The sequence below is a fragment of the Dipodomys merriami genome, unplaced genomic scaffold (assembly GCF_024711535.1).
Source record: "Dipodomys merriami isolate MVZ:Mamm:240054 unplaced genomic scaffold, mDipMer1.0.p SCAF_19, whole genome shotgun sequence".
In the NCBI taxonomy this organism is placed as follows: Eukaryota; Metazoa; Chordata; class Mammalia; order Rodentia; family Heteromyidae; genus Dipodomys; species Dipodomys merriami.
This window is the reverse complement of record NW_027203270.1, coordinates 25,367,616-25,385,000: the sequence shown is the minus strand read 5'-3', so window position 1 is coordinate 25,385,000 and position 17,385 is coordinate 25,367,616. Positions and strand designations below refer to the sequence as shown.

General features: G+C 52.8%; 1 protein-coding gene across 6 annotated transcripts in view; it reads left to right on the top strand.

Moving 5' to 3' along the window:
* Positions 1-15,277, top strand: part of Arhgap27 (Rho GTPase activating protein 27) — a 31,292-nt gene extending 16,015 nt beyond the window's left edge. For 5 of the 6 annotated variants that reach the window (XM_070027937.1, XM_070027936.1, XM_070027938.1 and 2 more), the window contains 15 exons: positions 6,576-7,013; positions 7,361-7,543; positions 7,735-7,815; positions 7,892-7,975; positions 8,219-8,286; positions 8,533-8,623; positions 9,131-9,235; positions 10,907-11,005; positions 12,339-12,444; positions 12,584-12,706; positions 12,781-12,879; positions 13,225-13,302; positions 13,398-13,532; positions 13,645-13,750; positions 13,875-15,277. In XM_070027937.1, coding sequence (XP_069884038.1) covers positions 6,576-7,013; positions 7,361-7,543; positions 7,735-7,815; positions 7,892-7,975; positions 8,219-8,286; positions 8,533-8,623; positions 9,131-9,235; positions 10,907-11,005; positions 12,339-12,444; positions 12,584-12,706; positions 12,781-12,879; positions 13,225-13,302; positions 13,398-13,532; positions 13,645-13,750; positions 13,875-14,052 — 1,974 coding nt within the window. In that variant the 3' untranslated portion in view covers positions 14,053-15,277. Of the gene's footprint in view, positions 1-2,363; positions 2,500-6,575; positions 7,014-7,360; positions 7,544-7,734; positions 7,816-7,891; positions 7,976-8,218; positions 8,287-8,532; positions 8,624-9,130; positions 9,236-10,906; positions 11,006-12,338; positions 12,445-12,583; positions 12,707-12,780; positions 12,880-13,224; positions 13,303-13,397; positions 13,533-13,644; positions 13,751-13,874 lie in introns of those variants that run through there. The other variant, XM_070027940.1, reaches the window with a different exon arrangement.
* The last annotated feature ends 2,108 nt before the right edge of the window (positions 15,278-17,385 follow it).

Here is a 17,385-nt window from a genome sequence, read left to right as displayed (position 1 = left end):
AGAGTGCTAGCCTTGAGCTGAAGAGCTGAGGGACAACCCCCAGGCCCAGAGTTCAGGCCCCACGACCGGAACACCCCCCCCCCTCAAAAAAAAGAGTCTCATGAACTTTCCTGCCTGGGCCAACTTTGATCTTCAATCCTCAGATCTCAGCCTCCTAGGATTATAGGCATGAGCCACCAGTGCCCAACTTTCAAAAAAATACTTTTGACATGATACTCACTAAGTAGCAAAAGCTGTCCTGGGACTTGCCTGCCTCAGCTTCCTACGTGCTGAGGCTACAGGTGTGTGCTGCCATGCTAGTGTGATTTGGGATATTTCTTTTGCCTTTCATCCAGAGAACAAGATTTTCCTTTTGTATCTAGCCCTATCTGTCCCCTCCTAGGAAATCTTTGGAGGAATGAGGTCTGTTTAGTGTCTCCCCGCTACCCACTCCATGTGCTTCCTAGAAGTGTGAAGCTGTGCTTGAAGGAGGTACTGTTGTGGTTACCACCTCTTCTTGTTGGAGGAAGCAAAGTCTACCAGAGGCCTCAGTGCCAACTTGCTGTGGCTGAGACCAGGCGGAGCTGCCTGGTTTGCTCATTCCCTAGACACATATAATGACATATACAAAGCCTGGCACCAGTGGCTCACACCTATAATCCTAGCTATTCAGGAGACTAAGATCTCAGGATCACAGTTCAAAGCCAGCATAGATAGAAAAGTCTGCAAGACTCCTTTTTTTTTTTTTTTTTTTTTTTGCAGTCGTGGGGCTTAAATTCTAGGCCTGGGCCTGGGCTCTGTCCTTGAGCTCTTCAGCTCAGGGTGAGAGCTCTACCACTTGAGCCACAGCACCACTTCCAGTTTTCTGGTGGTTTATTGGAGATAAGAGTCTCACAGACTTTCCTACCCTTTGAACCTCAGATCTCAGCCTCCTGAGTAGCTAGGATTACAGGTGTGTGACACCAGCGCCTGGCTGCAAGACTCTTACCTTCAGTTAACCAGAAAAACAAAGCTAGAAGTAGAATTATGGCTCAAGTGGCAGAGCAGTAGCCTTGAGCAAAAATAAAACAAAACAGAAAAAAAAACTAAGAGACAATGCCTGAGTTTAAGCCACACACACACACACACACACACACACACACACACACACACACACACACACACACACACACACACACACACACACACACACACACACACACTCTCTACTACATATATGAGACCTCTTTCTCAGCACCCTTGGATTGATTTTCTCTGGGGGTTGAGATTTGGGAGAGTCCAGCCATGAGCTCCTGAGGGCAGAGGACAGCAGGCCCTGGCCTTTCTGCACTCTTTCCTAATTTCCCATGCCTCACTCCATGAGTGTCATGTCCTGAGCCCACAGCTGGTATAGGAGAAGAGAGGTCATGGGCAGGAGTATGCCTGGAAGAAAAGACAGCCAAGATATCACATAGTCCTTGAGTCTGGCAAGGCAAGCATTTTAGGGAAGAGAGAATTGGGGTGGGTGGGGCAAACAGCTTGGAGAGAAAGAGAAAATAATATGGTCCCCATGGCTTGGAGGAGCAGCCCCAGTTGCTCACCTAGGGTGTGTTGTGTCCACTGCATGTGGCTGGGATACATACATACCTGCATGAGAAGACAGAGGGAGGAGAAGTCAGAGAGGAAAAGAGGGAAGCAGGTCCCCTTCCTCCATTCTTAAAGATCAGGGGTGAAGCACACAGGAGTAGGAGATGTTGACACACAAGAGTGGGAGGCAGATGCATCTTGCTGACCGAATCTGAAAGAGACAGACCCAGGGTCCAGGCAGGCAGATAGTGATACAGTCCAAACCCTTTGTCCCTCCCTCCCTCCTCATGGCTGGCAGGGTCCAGACACCAGCAGCCTCATACCATGTCTGCACAGACCCCCTTCCTCTTTGGGAACCTCTCCCCCTGCAGAAGCTTCCTCTTTCCCTTTCCACCCTTCCTGCACCTTGGGGAGTATGCAGCCACTCACTGGCCTGTTTCCAGCACAGGAGCTACTAAGTCAACATAGGCCTGAATCCCCACAGCTGCCCCTGTGCCCACACTATCTGTTCATTCCTAGCCCACCCACAGCTGAAATGGGACCATCTATCAGGCTTCTCTGGACTACATCTAGGCCTGGGTGCCAGTCCTGCTGGGGCCTCAGATCCCTGAGTGGGGCAGTCAGAGGAGTGAGGAGTGTATACAATGCCCCAAACCAGCACCCCCACCCCGCTAGCCCCATCAGGCAGCGTCTGTCTCAGGCTGCACTTCCGCAGCCTGACAGGAAACCCGCGGCAGTCTCAGCCTCCCGCCATATCAAGACAACTTCTTGTTTCCTGGTTGCCCTGTGCCAGCTGGGGTTGTGCCCCTTGGCTCCACCCCACCCACCCCCCCAAAAAAAAACAAAACCCCAAAACCTTCCCAGGCTTCATCCTAGCAGCTCTAAACAGCCAGGATGGTGGATATGATTGCCAAACTCTCCAGGAGGCAGAATCGGGCGCTGCTGCGGGCACAGGTAGGGAGGGAGGGCTGCAGTGGACAGCTCAGCGTCTGCTGGGGTGGCAGAATGCTTGGGGGTGGCACTAGGGGCTCCTGGTAGGCTGCATCTCTACCCTGATAGGAGCCCCAAGACTGGGGCTCTTCCTTTCCTGTTTCTTTCTCAGAGGCCCTGCTGAGAGCGCAGCGGTGATGTTCTAGGGAACTCAGCTTGGAGCAAAAGAGGCAACTGCCACCTGAGTAGGGACAGGCTAGGGAATTGGAGGCCAGGGGTCACTACCCTGAGGAAGTGGGCAAGGGCAGCCGGTGTGCTGAGAGCCAGGGTCTGTGTTGGTTCAGTCCTCTGGCCTAGGTACAGAAGCCACTTCCTTTTACTCTCTTGGTGTCCAATGGTCCCTCTCTAGGATACAACTTGAACCTTGGTACCATAGTCTGACCTTTTTGTCCTGGGCTGAGGCTCCCCACGAGCAGTCAGAACCCAACAAAGATCTCCCAGAAAAAAAAAAAGAAAGGAAAAGAAAAGGCAGCTCTTAGCACTGTGGGAGTCCACAGAGAGTTCTAGAACTAAAGGGACCTTTAAGGGTGCTGTGGTCCTGCCCCTCTCCAAGCCTTCAGCACTGAGAAGAGGGAGTGGACTTGGCCTCCTTGGCCTCCTTGCCTCTGGGAGCACACTGGCCCCAATCCCAATCTCCAGCAGTCTGTCAGCTTTGCCTTCAGGTAGCTCTGATATTCTTAAGGGTGTGTGTATGTGTGTGTGTGTGTGTGTGTGTGTGTGTGTGTGTGTGTGTGTGTGTGTGTGTGTGTGTGTGTGTGCAGCTTTGCCTTCAGGTAGCTCTGATATTCTTAAGGGTGTGTGTGTGTGTGTGTGTGTGTATGTGTGTGTGTGTGTCTGTCTGATATTAAGGGTGTGTGTGTGTGTGTGTGTGTGTGTGTGTGTGTATCTGGGTTCTAGTGACAAGGACTGGAGTGACTCTAGAAAGACTCAGGGCCTTGTTAGGCTGTACTGACAGTTCACATGTTTGGCAGAGATTTCTGTCCCCCAAGAGGGATCTCTAAGATCTGGACATTCTGTGTGTGCACAAGCATGCACATGCATGCCAGTCCTGAGGCTTGAACTCAGGGTCTGGGCACTGTCCCTGAGCTTTTTTGCTCAAGGCTAACGCTCTACCACTTGAGCTTCAGCTATACTTCTGGCTTTGAGGAGGCTAATTGGAGATAAGAGTCTTATTTTCCTGCCCAGGCTAACTTGAAACTTTGATCTTCAGATCTCAGCATCCTGAGTGGTTAGGATTATGGGAGTGGGCCACCGGCATCTGACCAAGATCTAGGCTTTTGTCTTTGCCTTGCTTGGGTTGGCTGAACCTGCTCGGATTCCTGGGATGTGCTGCCTGGATGCATCCCCTCCCCACAGGGCCCTGCTCTACTTTCTACCTGTCCCCATTCTGCTACCTTAGCTTAGTACCTGCCATGTGCAGAGCCCAGGAAAGAAAGTGGCTTAAGAGAATGGCTGCCATCTTTATAATAGAGTGCTAAAGCTATCATTAATTTAACTTTTTATTGGAAAAGTTTACTATCTTCAAATGTACATAATTTTACAAATAGAATATGATGAAAAGCTGATGTCTGATTTGGGTTTCAGTGGATTTGGGCTCAGGTGAAGAGACATTCACAGCCTTTGAGTAGTGATTTTTTTGTGTACCAGTACTGGGGCTTGAATGCAGGGCCTAGCAACTCTTGCTTGGGTTTTTACCTCAAAGCTGGTGCTCTACCACTTGAGCCACAACTCCACTTCTGGTTTTTTGCTGGTTACTTGGAAATAAGACTCTCTTTCTCATGGATTTATCCTCACAGGCTTACTCTGAACCTGGAGTTTGAAAATGTAACTTTGGGGCTAAAGGTATGGCTCATTTGCTAGAGCACCGGCCAATGAGCAAAAGGTACCAAGTTTGAGTCTGGCCTCAAACAAAAAGCAAAAAAGAAAAAAATAGGACTCTCTATCCTTCAAGTAGGGTTGCTGTTCTGGGACCACTAGAGGAATTCAGAAGAGGTCTCTAATCTGGAACCTGAGCTGATCTTGAAAGAGGAAAAGGAGTCAGCCAGGTGAGAAGGGAGGAAGGTGGCCAAGACTGAGCCAACGCCTACAGGACTCACAGCAGAAAGGGTGGGGACCTGTAAGTACGCAGAGCTATTGGAGCTTAAAAGTTCAAGGCAAGAGGCAAGGAGGGGCAGGAAATCAGGCGTAAGCACTAGCAAGTGATAGATGGCCTCTTGTGCCCAGCTAAGGGCTTAGACTTTGCTCTGCAGCCAGCAGGGAACCAGGAGGTGGGAATCAGGCCAGCTTCTGTTCTTTGAGGGCATAAAGCATGGCAGGCTTGTATTCCATGTGACCAGCCACCTGTGATAAATCCCCTGTCTCCCTGCTACCACTTCTGTCTCTAGTCCATCTGGCTGTCATCTCTCTCGTTATCTAGTACTGATTCTGACACCTGCAAAGCAACCCCATATCCAGAGGTGGTGCTGATTCTAATCCCAGAGCTTTCTGGGATGAGATGGAAAGCTAGTGAGAGCTCATGGTGGGGCTGATTGCGACTGAGAGACTGAGGTGACCTCAGTCTTTCCTTGTCCCTGTAAGTGCAGTCGAGTATAAGAACTAAGCTATTGCTATTGCTATTGCTGTTGCTGTGCTGCCACTGGGGGCTTGAGCTCCTCTCAGCCTTTTCACTCAAGGTTGGCACTCTACCATTTGGGCCACACCTTCACTTCCTGCTTTGGGCTAGTTAGTTGGAGATAAGAGTCTCACAGATTTTTCTTCCAGGATTGGCTTTAAACTTTAATCCTCAGATCTCAGCCTTCTGAGCAACTAGGATTGCAGATGTGAACCCCAGGGCCAGCTTGGTATTTTATTATTATTATTATTTTGGTCAGTCATGGGTCCTGAACTTTGGGTCTGGGCGCTGTCCCTGAGCTCTTCAGCTCAAGGCTAGTGCTCTACCACATGAGCCACAGCACCACTTCCGGCTTTTTCTGTGTATGTGGTGCTGAGGAATTGAACCCAGGGCCTCGTGCATGCAAGGCTACCACTGAGCCACCTTCCTAGCCATGGTATTTTATTATTGTTAGTAAATAAAAATATAATTGTCTCGTTCGTCTCTGGCTCTCCTTCAGGAAGAACTTCCAAGAACATTTCTTTAGGGATGGTATACTTAAAGGAGGAGTCCAAAGGTCTAATTCCTCTAAACAACTAATGCACTGCTTATCAAAATGCTGTGAAATAGAAACACGTTTGGGGGGAGAATTAAGAGGATGGCACATGAATGGAGGGAGGAAGGGTGAGGAAATGCAGTCATACCCAATGTACATATGTAAAAGTGAACTATGAACGAGGATAGGGATGAGAGGGAGGGGGAGATAGGGTAAAATGATGGAAGGGATGGCATTGAGCAAGATGCCTTGTACTCTTAACTTAATACATGGGATTGTAACCTCTTTATACAAGTACTTAATACTTTTTTTTTTTTGGGTCCGGTCGTGGGGCCTGAACTCTGGGCCTGGGCACTGTCCCTCAGCTCTTCAGCCCAGGCTAGCACTCTACCACTTGAGCCACAGCGCCACTTCCAGCTTTTTTCTTTTTGCTTATGTGGTGCTGAGGAATCGAACCCAGGGCCTCAGGCATGCAAGGCAAGCGCTCTACCACTGAGCCACTTTCCCAGCCCCCTTAATACTTTTTTAAAAAGAACATTTCTTTACGACTGGAATGTGGCTCAAGTGGTAGGACTTCTCCTGCCTGGCATATGCAGTGCCCTGAGTACCACCAAGAAAGAAGGACTATTTTTATTTATTTCACTTTCGGCAGTATTAGATCTTGAACTAGAAGTCTTGCTTGTTAGGCAGGTGCTCTACCACTTGAGCCACGCCCGTAAGCCCACATTTCCTTCTTTATTCTATAATTTCTGGAATGAGCATAACAGACATTTTACACCCTGGGAAACCATGGCGGAGACATAATGGAACTTGCTGCAGGTCATCTGGTGACAAGTGGCCAGTCGGTACTATGTGATTCTGGAACTGTCCTAATGTGTCCTTGGCCTCCCCCAGGTGGATGACCCCCCGGAGCCTGTGTATGCGAACATAGAACGGCAGCCCCAGGCCCCTTCCCCGCATGTAGCTGTGGCCCCTCGCCCCAGCCCAGTGTGGGAGACGCACACAGACGTGGACACCGGGCGCCCCTACTACTACAATCCCGACACGGGCGTGACCACCTGGGAGTCGCCCTTCGAGACGGCAGAGGGCGCCACCAGCCCGGCCACCTCACCGGCCTCGGTGGGCAGCCAGGAGAGCCTGGAGACTGAGTGGGGTCAGTACTGGGATGAGGAGAGCCGCAGGGTGTTCTTCTACAACCCGCTGACGGGTGAGACGGCCTGGGAGGAAGAGCCTGAGGACGATCCCGATCCCGAGGACCACCTAGAGGACCAGCCCCAGGAAGAACTGGAGATGCAGCCCTGCCTGAGCCCCAGTGGCATCAGGAACCAGCGGGTGAGGGGCGGGGCCAGGGCTGTCCCTGAGCGCCTCTAACTCCGCCTCCTGCTCGGGACTAGAAATACATAGGGCGAGGCCAGAGACTGAAGGGTGGGGCTGAGAGGGCAGGGCTGTCCCTTTAAGGGGGTGGGCCTATCTGGGAGCACCTCTGACCCCGCCTCCTGCTCAGGACTAGGAATGGAGGAGGGGTGTGGCCAGCAAGGGCGGGGCCTGGAGGGCGGGGCTTCTGAACGTCTCTGCTGTCTCAGAGGAATGAAGCAAAGGGTGTATATGGTACCAAAAGGAAGGACAAAGGGCTGTGCTGGCACTGACAGCCATCTGACTCCATCTTCTGATTCCCGCAGCCCCCCACTCCTGAAACAGACTACCCCGAATTGTTAACCAGTTACCCCGAAGAGGACTATTCCCCGGTGGGCTCCTTCAATGAGCCCAGCCTTGCCTCTCCTTTGACTGCACCTCCTGGCTGGTCCTGTCACGTGGGCCCGGACAAGCAGATGTTGTACACGAACCACTTCACCCAGGAACAGGTAGGGATAGCATTGGCAGATGGACCCAGACAAACACGAGGTCACTGCTTAGGACATCTCCTTAAGACTCTAAACTACAGTTCCCAGGCCAACCCCAAGCTAACCCAAGACAAAGTCACCTGCACTTGTCCTTGGTATTTTCCTCCTCTCATGAGCTGGGCTGGGTGCCCTGACCATCCCTGTTCCCACAGTGGGTCAGGTTGGAGGACCAGCATGGGAAGCCATACTTCTACAAGCCGGAGGACTCCTCTGTGCAGTGGGAGCTGCCCCAGGTAACCAGCTGGGGAAGGAAGAGCACTGGGAAGAGCCAAAAGGGCCATTGCTATATGACAGGATCTTGTTCCTCAGGTCCCTGTCCCTGCCCCACGAAGCATCTGCAAATCTAGTCAAGACAGTGACACCCCAGCCCAGGCCAGCCCTCCGGAGGAGAAGGTAGGGAAAGGCAATGAAGGCCCTAGCAAAACAGCCACAGAGAAAATGGGGGTTTTTCTGGAGACAGGTGGGATATACCTGCACCAGCACCAGACCCCAGAGTTGGAGGAGCGTGGAAGCTAAGGGGAAGTCTCACCTCCAGAGGGCTGTGGAGACTTCTCTTCAACTCCCCCTCAGCTGGTCTGTGCCCCTTATGGCTCACCCTAGGGACTATTGCCTCTTTCCCCCTCTTCTCTCTCTTAGATCAAGACTCTGGACAAGGCAGGGGTGCTCCATCGCACCAAGACAGTAGATAAAGGGAAGCGGCTCAGGTGAGGGCTTTAATGGTAATGTTCACTGAGCACTTCCCCTATACTCGGCTCTTGCTAGTCCTCATTGGATTCAAGGCACCAATAGCAGTGACTTGCCCTAGGTCTTTTGGCTACTGGCTACTAGGGATGGCAGTTCAGCCCTCCCACGCAGGTGCCCCAGACAGAATCCTGAGGCTCTCTGCCCTGCACCTGGGGGAGAAAGAGCTCTCAGCCCAAGACCCTATCCCCATGTCTTCACCCCACCAGGAAGAAGCACTGGAGTGCCTCGTGGACCGTGCTGGAGGGTGGTGTCTTGACCTTCTTCAAGGACTCAAAGACCTCAGCTGCAGGCGGCCTGGTAAGACCTATCGCAAATCAAGGACCATGCCTCTGTTCTTGGTCTGATCTGAGCCGGGAGAGGCTAGTCTGAGAGAATCAAAGGATCTGGACATTGGTAGGGAAGAGGTAATGACAGCGGATTCACTGCTAAACAGCTGTTCCACTCACCCTGGTGCTGGGGAACAATCCTTGAGGCCAGCTTCGGCCTGGAAGGTGGAGAGATTGAGGCACCTGCTCAGAGAATGAGACTGGGCTCCTTCCTCTTTCCCTCCTTAAGTGGGCAGGTAGCAAGGACAAGTCTGCCAGCAGGCTCTGGGGCTAAGAAGCACCAGGGTCTTGGGGTTCCAGCAACCCTCAGGCCCTCAGTAGATCTGGGAAGATCTACTGTCTAGCCACACCAGTGACCCCAGCCAGACCTTGGACCAGCTAGACCTTGGAGTTGGCGAGTCTGGCAAGTCAGAGCTAGGGTGCTGTAGCAGCTCCATCTGGGCTCAAGACTCTCACACTGTCTTGTTTTTTCTTCCAGAGGCAGCCCTCCAAGCTCTCCACCCCCGAGTATACAGTGGAGCTGAAAGGGGCCTCTCTCTCCTGGGCCCCCAAAGACAAATCCAGCAAGAAGAATGTTCTAGAGGTGAGTGGTGACGGGGTGGGGGGGGGGAGGGGGAGGGGGGAGGGGGGAGAAACAAAAGAGGAGAAGGGGATTACTATGGCCTGAAACAAACCCCAGAAAAGCAAATCACCTGGGGAGTGTGGGGGTTAGAATACTCAGGGCTGAAAATCATACTTTTTTTTTTCTTGGTGCCCATTCTAGGGGTTACACTCAGCGCTTTGATGCTTTCCCTGAGCTTTTTTTTTTCCCCCTCTTTTTTTCTTTCTTTTTTTTTTTTGTCGGTCGTGGGCTTGAACTCTGGGCCTGAGTGCTGTCCCTCAGCTCTTCAGCTCAAGGCTAGCACTCTACCACTTGAGCCACTTCTGGCTTTTTCTGATTAAGTGGTGCTGAGGAATCAAACCCAGGGCCTCATGCATGCAAGGCGAGCATTCTACCACTGAGTCACCTTCCCAGCCCCTCCCTGAGCTTTTTTGATCAAGGCTAACACACTACCACTTGAACCACAGTTCCACTTCCAGCTTTCTGAGTGCTTATTTGGAGATAAGAGTTTCACAGATTTCCTGCACCTGGGCTGGCTTTGAACCATGATTTTTATATCTTAGCCTCCCAAGTAGTTAGAATTACAGGCACCACTGGCATCCAGATCAAACTCATAGGATGCTTCACTGCTTTGACCATGCTTCTAGCCCTCCTATTTTTTTAAGGTAGTTGAAATAGTATCCAATTATAATTTTAATACTTAGGGGTTAGCCAAAAGACAGTCCTTTTATTCCAGAAGTTGGTCATGTATTCTTTAGCATGAAGTGTACTATGAGAGGATGTACTGCCCAGTTCCAAGGGAGGGGCACATTGGGGTTTCATGACCTTAAAAGCAGGGGCAGTTCTGCAAGATCTGTCCTCAGTGTGTGCTTTCAGTTCTCTTCGTTATCATTCCAGCAGCCAGGGGCTCCCATGAGAACACCTGTCACTTGCCTTTTTCTTCAGCCCAGGGCTCTGGGTGAGGTCTGCCATACCCTGTGGCAGGAGTGGAGTGATGAAATTGAGCCCTACAGAGCTGTGTTCCATCACTCACTGGCTGTGTGCCCACGAGGAAATTGCTAAAGCTCGATGGGTCTCACACTGCTCATCTGTAATAGAAATGCTCACCCTGCTGTTAGAAAACAGGATGAAGACTTGGGCCTGAAGGGAGGCCTTTATTCCATTAGATTCTGAGTTCCCTGGAGGCACAGGTTACCTCAATCTCAACACACACACACACACACACACACACACACACACACACACACACACACACACACACACACACACACACACACACCCTCTCCCAATCCTACCCCCAGGCAACCAAAATAATCTCAACACACACATACACACACACACACACACACACACACACATACATACACACACACACACACACACACACACACACACACACACACACCCTCTCCCAATCCTACCCCCAGGCAACCAAAATAATCTCAACACACACACACATACACACACACACACACACACACACACACACACACACACACACACACACACACACACACACACACACACACACACACACACACACACACACACACACACACACACACACACACACACACACACACACACACACACACCCTCTCCCAATCCTACCCACAGGCAACCAAAATGACCCGGTAATTTGTGTTCCTCCAGCTGCTGAGCAGAGATGGCTCAGAGTACTTGATCCAGCATGACTCAGAGGCCATCATCAGCACCTGGCACAAAGCCATCAGCCAGGGCATCGAGGAGCTGGTAGGCAGAGCCTGGACCTCTGGGGCTGATGGGGAAGGGGTTGATAGACATTATTGCAGAATCTCCCCACCCATTGTGGGAGGGGACTTCTGTTCCTGCGTCAGAAGTTACATGGCCCCAGAAGTGTCCCTGCAAGTGTATCCCCACTAAGGCTGGTATGGCTGGGGGACTGTAAAAGAAAGGGCCTTCGGTTACATTTGTGAATCAGTCCTGGGGTTGGCCTCCCAGGAGGACTCCACCAAGGGAATGCCATGGGAGAGGAAAGCAAACATTAAGGACCAGCCTTAGGCCAGAAAGACAAGCTAAAACTAGAATATAAAACTCAGGTGGCAGGTCAGTCACACCTCTCTGAGATCCAGAAGATCACAGTATAAGGCCAGCCCAGGCAAAAGGAATTCACAGACTCCATTTTAGCCCATAACTGGGGGCAGTGGTACATTCTTGTCATCCCAAGCAACATGAGTGGCTAAGAATCAGAGGATTAAGGTATCAGACAAGTCCTTGAGACTAGGTAGCACACACCTGTAATCCCAGCAAAAATGGGTATGCAGATCAGAGCGCAGGCCCTCACCCAAACATTAGGGGAGACCCTATTCTAAAATTAGATTTAAAAAACAGGGCTGAAGGCATGGCCCAATGGTGTCGCAATGGCCTAGCAAGTATGAGGCCCAGTCCAAACGCCAGTATCTTAAAAGAATTGAATTCAGATATCTACTTTGGTATGTGTAGATGTGCCAGGATTTGATCCCTTAGCTCCGGGCTAGTTGCATGCATGCTAGACAAGCTCATTAACTGTCCCTGAGCTATACCCCCAGCCCCAGGAGTCCACCATTATCCATTACTTCAGTAGAGATGGAACAGGCTCTCTTGATGGCCGTTTGCTTGGCAATTCACCTGGCACTTTTTGAGTCTCTCATCCCCTGCAAGCTAACCTTGGGTGCAGCTGTGTGACTAGAAATAGCATTCCCTGTGTGGATGTAGAAATCCAAAACGTCCAAATGGAAGTGAAAACTCACGAGTTTGGGCGTCATGGTGACTGGAAGCCAATCTAGTGGAGTGAGTGCCCCTCACAGGAAAAGGGAGCAGCAACAGGGAGGGGTGGGGGTGGCCAGGGTAAGAAAGGATGGGGGGGGGGAGGGAGGAGAGACCCCACCCCTAAGGCTTGGCAGCCAAGGAGGGGAGGGGAGTTAACCCATGAAGGGAAGCAAGAACTGTGGGGGAGGGGAGGAAGAGGTCTCCAGGTCACCCGTGCTGGCGGGCACTTCGGATCCCCTCCCTGGAAGGACAGACCCCAGCGGGTCCCAGATCCTCCCCCTGAGGCCCCTCATTCCAGTCTGCAGACTTGCCCGTGCGGGAGGAGAGCGAGACCAGCAGCGCAGACTTCGGCTCCAGCGAGCGCCTGGGAAGCTGGCGGGAGGATGACACGGGCCCGAGTGCAGGTGCGCGGTGGGGCAGTGGGTGGGTCGGGGTGGGTGAGTCCCCTCTTGGGGGCAGGAGGTGATGCCCTGGCTGGGGCCTGCTGGGACCCCAATGTCACCAACTGACTGGGTTTCCTGTCCCCCCTTGGGCTGGCGGCAGCCTCTCTGGCGCTGAGCCCCGGGGGCCTGGAGAGCGACCTGAGCCGGGTCCGGCACAAGCTCCGCAAGTTCCTGCAGAGGAGGCCCACGATGCAGTCGCTGAGGGAGAAGGGCTACATCAGAGGTACCCGGGGCTCAGGGGCGCGTGGCATGGGGCCGGGGGGGCGCGGCGGTGCTGACCATCCTCTGCCCCCCCAGACCAGGTGTTCGGCTGTGCGCTGGCCGTGCTGTGTGAGCGGGAGCGGAGCCCAGTGCCGCGCTTCGTGCAGCAGTGCATCCGCACCGTGGAGGCCCGGGGTAGGCTGCGAGCGGACGGGAGGGCTGGGCAGGGCATCGGGCACCGTGATGGCCTACTTCCAAGACCTAAGGCTGGCACAAGGTAGAATTTAAAGAGAGCTGGCTCACGCTGGTTGAAACCTGAGGGTGGCAGTTTGAAATCAGGAAAGTCCAATTATGCACCAGAAAATCGGAAGAGGCGCTGTGGCTCAAAGTGGTAGAGCACTAACTAGCCTTGAGTGGAAAAAGTTCAGGGACAGCGCCCAGGCCCTAAGTTCAAGCCCCACTACTGACAAAAGAAAAAAAAAAAAACTGGGATCAGCACCTGGGCTGAGCTCCTCTCTCCCGGCTCCTCTCCTTCCCCAGGACTGGACATTGATGGGCTGTACCGCATCAGTGGAAACCTGGCCACCATCCAGAAGCTGCGCTATAAGGTGGACCATGGTGAGACCCGGCCCCTACTCCCCACGCCAGCACCTGAAAGCCCGCAGGGTCGCCGACCTTCCCTTGACCCACTCTTCCCTCCTCCCTGGTCCCAGATGAGCGCCTGGACCTGGACGATGGGCGCTGGGAGGACGTCCATGTCATCACCGGCGCCCTGAAGCTCTTCTTCCGGGAGCTTCCCGAGCCCCTCTTCCCTTTCTCCCACTTCAGCCAGTTCATCGCGGCCATCAGTGAGCAAGCAGGAGGAGGGGGGAGAGGGGGGACGGGAAAAAAGGGGTGAGAGGAGCCGGCCAGCCCCTTCCACCCACCTGCCTCCCTGTCCTTTTGCGTCCCCTCCCCCAGAGCTGCAGGACCAGGCCCAGCGCAGCCGCTGTGTGCGCGACCTGGTGCGCACCCTGCCCGCCCCCAACCACGACACGCTGCGGCTTCTCTTCCAGCACCTGTGCAGGTGAGGGGGGGAGGAAGGGGAGGGCAGGGAAAGGGGGCGGGGCACGGCGGACCCTCCCTCCCCTTCCCCCTTCCCCCCCTCTACATCAGGCTTCCTCCCGCCCCATCCTCCCTCGCCTCTGCAGGGTGATCGAACACGGCGAGCAGAACCGCATGTCGGTGCAGAGCGTAGCCATTGTATTCGGGCCCACGCTGCTGCGGCCCGAGACGGAGGAGGCCAGCATGCCCATGACCATGGTGTTCCAGAACCAGGTGGTGGAGCTCATCCTGCAGCAGTGCGCCGACATCTTCCCACCGCACTGACCGCCCGGACGTGGCACGCAGGACGACGACTGTGGCCCTCCGCCTCAGGCTGGCAGCTGGAGGCCTGGGAGGCTGGAGGCTGGACTTCCTCTCCAAGACCCCCTGGCTCCTACCCCCAGCCGCAGGCGTGGCGGTTCCTGTAGCTCCCGGGTAGGAGGGTAGGGCGACCCCTGGTGGGCAGTTCGTGAAATGTGATTCATTCCTCCTCCCCCCCACCCCCAGCCACCCATCCCTAATATTGGACTCATAACGTTCTGATCTTTATTACAGCGCCACCTACTGTGCAAGTGAGAGAATGCAAGAGGGTTGGGTAATAAGCATTTTTTTTGTTTGTTTTGGTTTTGTTTTCTGGGGCAGTCTGTTGGGAGGAGGAATTCGGTGAGGGGCTTCTGGGTTTTCACCAATTCAGGCTTCATGAAGCACCTAATAACAACATGCCTGCTGCAGGCCAGCCCAGGCAGAACTTGACCCTGACCTTTGGCCTAGGATGCTGCTGAACCTGCCTTCCTCCAGTCTCAGGAATGACAGACTTTCCTGGGCCTCCTTCCCTAAACCACCGGTTTTGTCTACAAGGGTTGTTTTTTTTTTTTAAACATCCACTGGATGTGTACCCTGTACCTATCACCTTGCTACTCGAAGGCATGTCCTGCCTGGCCAACGAGGGAAATTATAATCAACTTTTATTTCTTTGGTGGAGTGATAGCACTTGATCAGAGTCTCCAACCCTATGAGCACCTTGGCTGTCATAGGCAACTGGTGCCTTCCTTGCTGTGAAGAGCCAGGCAAAGCCTGCAGAGTGGAGACGGGGGATAGCTTCAGGAAAGGAGCGGGGAACAGCAGAGTCCCTGCCCTCCTTTTAGACAAAGCACCTCACTTGAGGATCTCGGCCCCCGGCTCCACCCCTTTCATCAGTTCAACAAACAATAATACCTGATATTTATTGGGCTTTAGCACCATGCCACACAACCTACTTGGGCTATCCCATTTGTTTCTTAAAGTCAGTATTTATTGTGTGCTCTCATGCACCAGGCACTATGCTCTGGGGCAGGGGTACTACACATGCCTGCTGCCTGACAGAGCTCAGGGTCTAATAGACCCCCAGCCTACTCTGATGCCAGCAGGACTGGGCAAAAGAACAAATGGATGCCTCCTATCGGTTTTCTGCCTATTTAAAAGCTACAAATCAAGCTAACAACTGTTCAATAAAATATGTTCTATTCTCCTACTTTGGCAAATGTACATGGATAAGGACCTGCAGGGCCAGGTTGTAAATCAATTTGACTTTTCTGTGATCTATACCCAATCTGAGAGGTAGAAGAGTTGGGTGTACCATCTGCTTTTACTTCCATCTTCCCATCTGCAGAGCTATCCTTCCCCAAGGTGAGGCTCGTGTGCAGACAGGTAATGCTTTAGTCCAAGAGTATAGTCATCTGGTACCTCATCCACTCCAGTGCCACTTGCCGCCACCTAGTGAGGAAGGAGTCTGGATGGGGACTTCTGCACTAGTTGGTATGGCTAGTCTGATCTAAAAGGAAAGGTCCAGCTTTGAAGAGGGCTTATAAATTCTTTATCTTGTGGGGAGAGTTGTAGACCAAGTTCCACCTTGGAGCCCTCTCTAGCAGGAGAGCTATGATGGGGTCTCTGGTCACTCAAGGCTGTGAGCAGATGACTTCAGCATATTAAGACAAGAGCTAGGAAGAAGCAGGATGCTCTGAAGGTGATAAGACCCAGGATGCCTCTACCAAAGCCACCTTGGAGGCAAGCAGTTGTTCCCTACCATGCGAGGAATGAAGGGGAGGAAGTCTAATCTGGAAGAACAGAGGCAGGAAAAAGAAGAAATTCTGAATTCTTTCTGGAGCCCAGAAAGCACAAGGGTAAGGTGATGCAGGAGAGGCTGGCAAAGGACGACTGAGTGGGGCCTGTTACGTGGACATTGGGTCAGCAGCACAAGAGGCTGGAGCGCCCTTTGACACTGCCAAGCTCTCTGTGGGCAAGACATGTAGCAGCAAGCAGAGACATCCTAGAATCGTCACATTGTCAGCAGGAGAATCCAAAAGTCACCTGCCTCCAGTGAGAAAAACTAGAGAGTTCTCACCAGGAAACTCACCCAAGATCACATGATGAGCTCATCTGTTTCTCAAATATCGCATGCTCTATCCTGCCTCAAACCCTTTGCGTTTGCAAAGCCTGAGCACCTACTGTGTATTCCATTGGAAATATGAAGCTCAGTCATGCGTCCAACACTTCTCACCCATGGTGAGAACACTGGATTTTGTCCGAACACAAAGATAGCACGGAAATAGAAGCTGCCCCCTGGCAGTTCTGTCTGGTTGGGAACAATGTAAAAAGGATGGACGATGACACAGTTGGTAAGGGGTCCCCCATGACAAATACCCTAGGTTGTCGTGCATCTGGTTTCAGCCAGGCCTGAGGTCCTTGGGCCACCTGCTTGCTAACTCTGGGGGGACACATGAACTGCTCAGCTCACAGGCCTCCACCAATCCACCTGCTATTTCTCCTCTGCCCAACATACTCTCCACTACCCCTAAGGACACTCTGGGAGCTCTGGGAGCCTGCAAATCTCCCTCATGAGTTCAGTCACTGCTCTCCTAAGTTCCAAGGACAAAATCTACCAGCTTGAGAATGCTTCTGTGTGGATGGCTGCCAGATCCCCTCAAATGCATCCTGTAGGCAATGAAACCAAAGCCGCCTCCTACTCCTCCTCCTCCTCCTCCTCCTCCTCCTCCTCCTCCTCCTCCTCCTCCTCCTCCTCCTCCTTTTCCTCCTCCTCCTCCTCCTCCTCCTTTTCCTCCTCCCCTTCTTCCTCCTCCTCCTCCTTTTTTCTCGGTCATGGGGCTTGAACTCTGGGCCTGGGCACTGACCCTCGGCTCTTCAGCTCAAGGCTAGCACTCTACCACTTGAGCCACAGCGCCACTTCCGATTTTCTGGTGGTTTATTGGAGGTAAGAGTCTTACGGACTTTCCTTGCCTGGGCTGGCTTTGAACTGTGATCCTCATCCTGAGTAGCTAGCATTACAGGCATGAGCCACTGGCTCCCGGCAGCCAGCTCTTCTTATTTCTGAGCATGGCATCTCCATCCACTAGCCCCTGCCTTTTTGCCTCCTAAATCACTTCCCGGACCCACCTCTCCCAATCCTCCATGTCTCTCTCATCTGGATGGCCAGTGCAGCATCCTCACCTTCCTCTCCTACCCTCTCCCTCACCCCCACCCTACAGCCATCTGTCCATATCACGGCCCTCTTCAGGCCCTATTGGAACTGTGCATTAGCAGGTCTCTGCACATCAGCCAAGGTGTGTGGCTGCAGCTCATTCC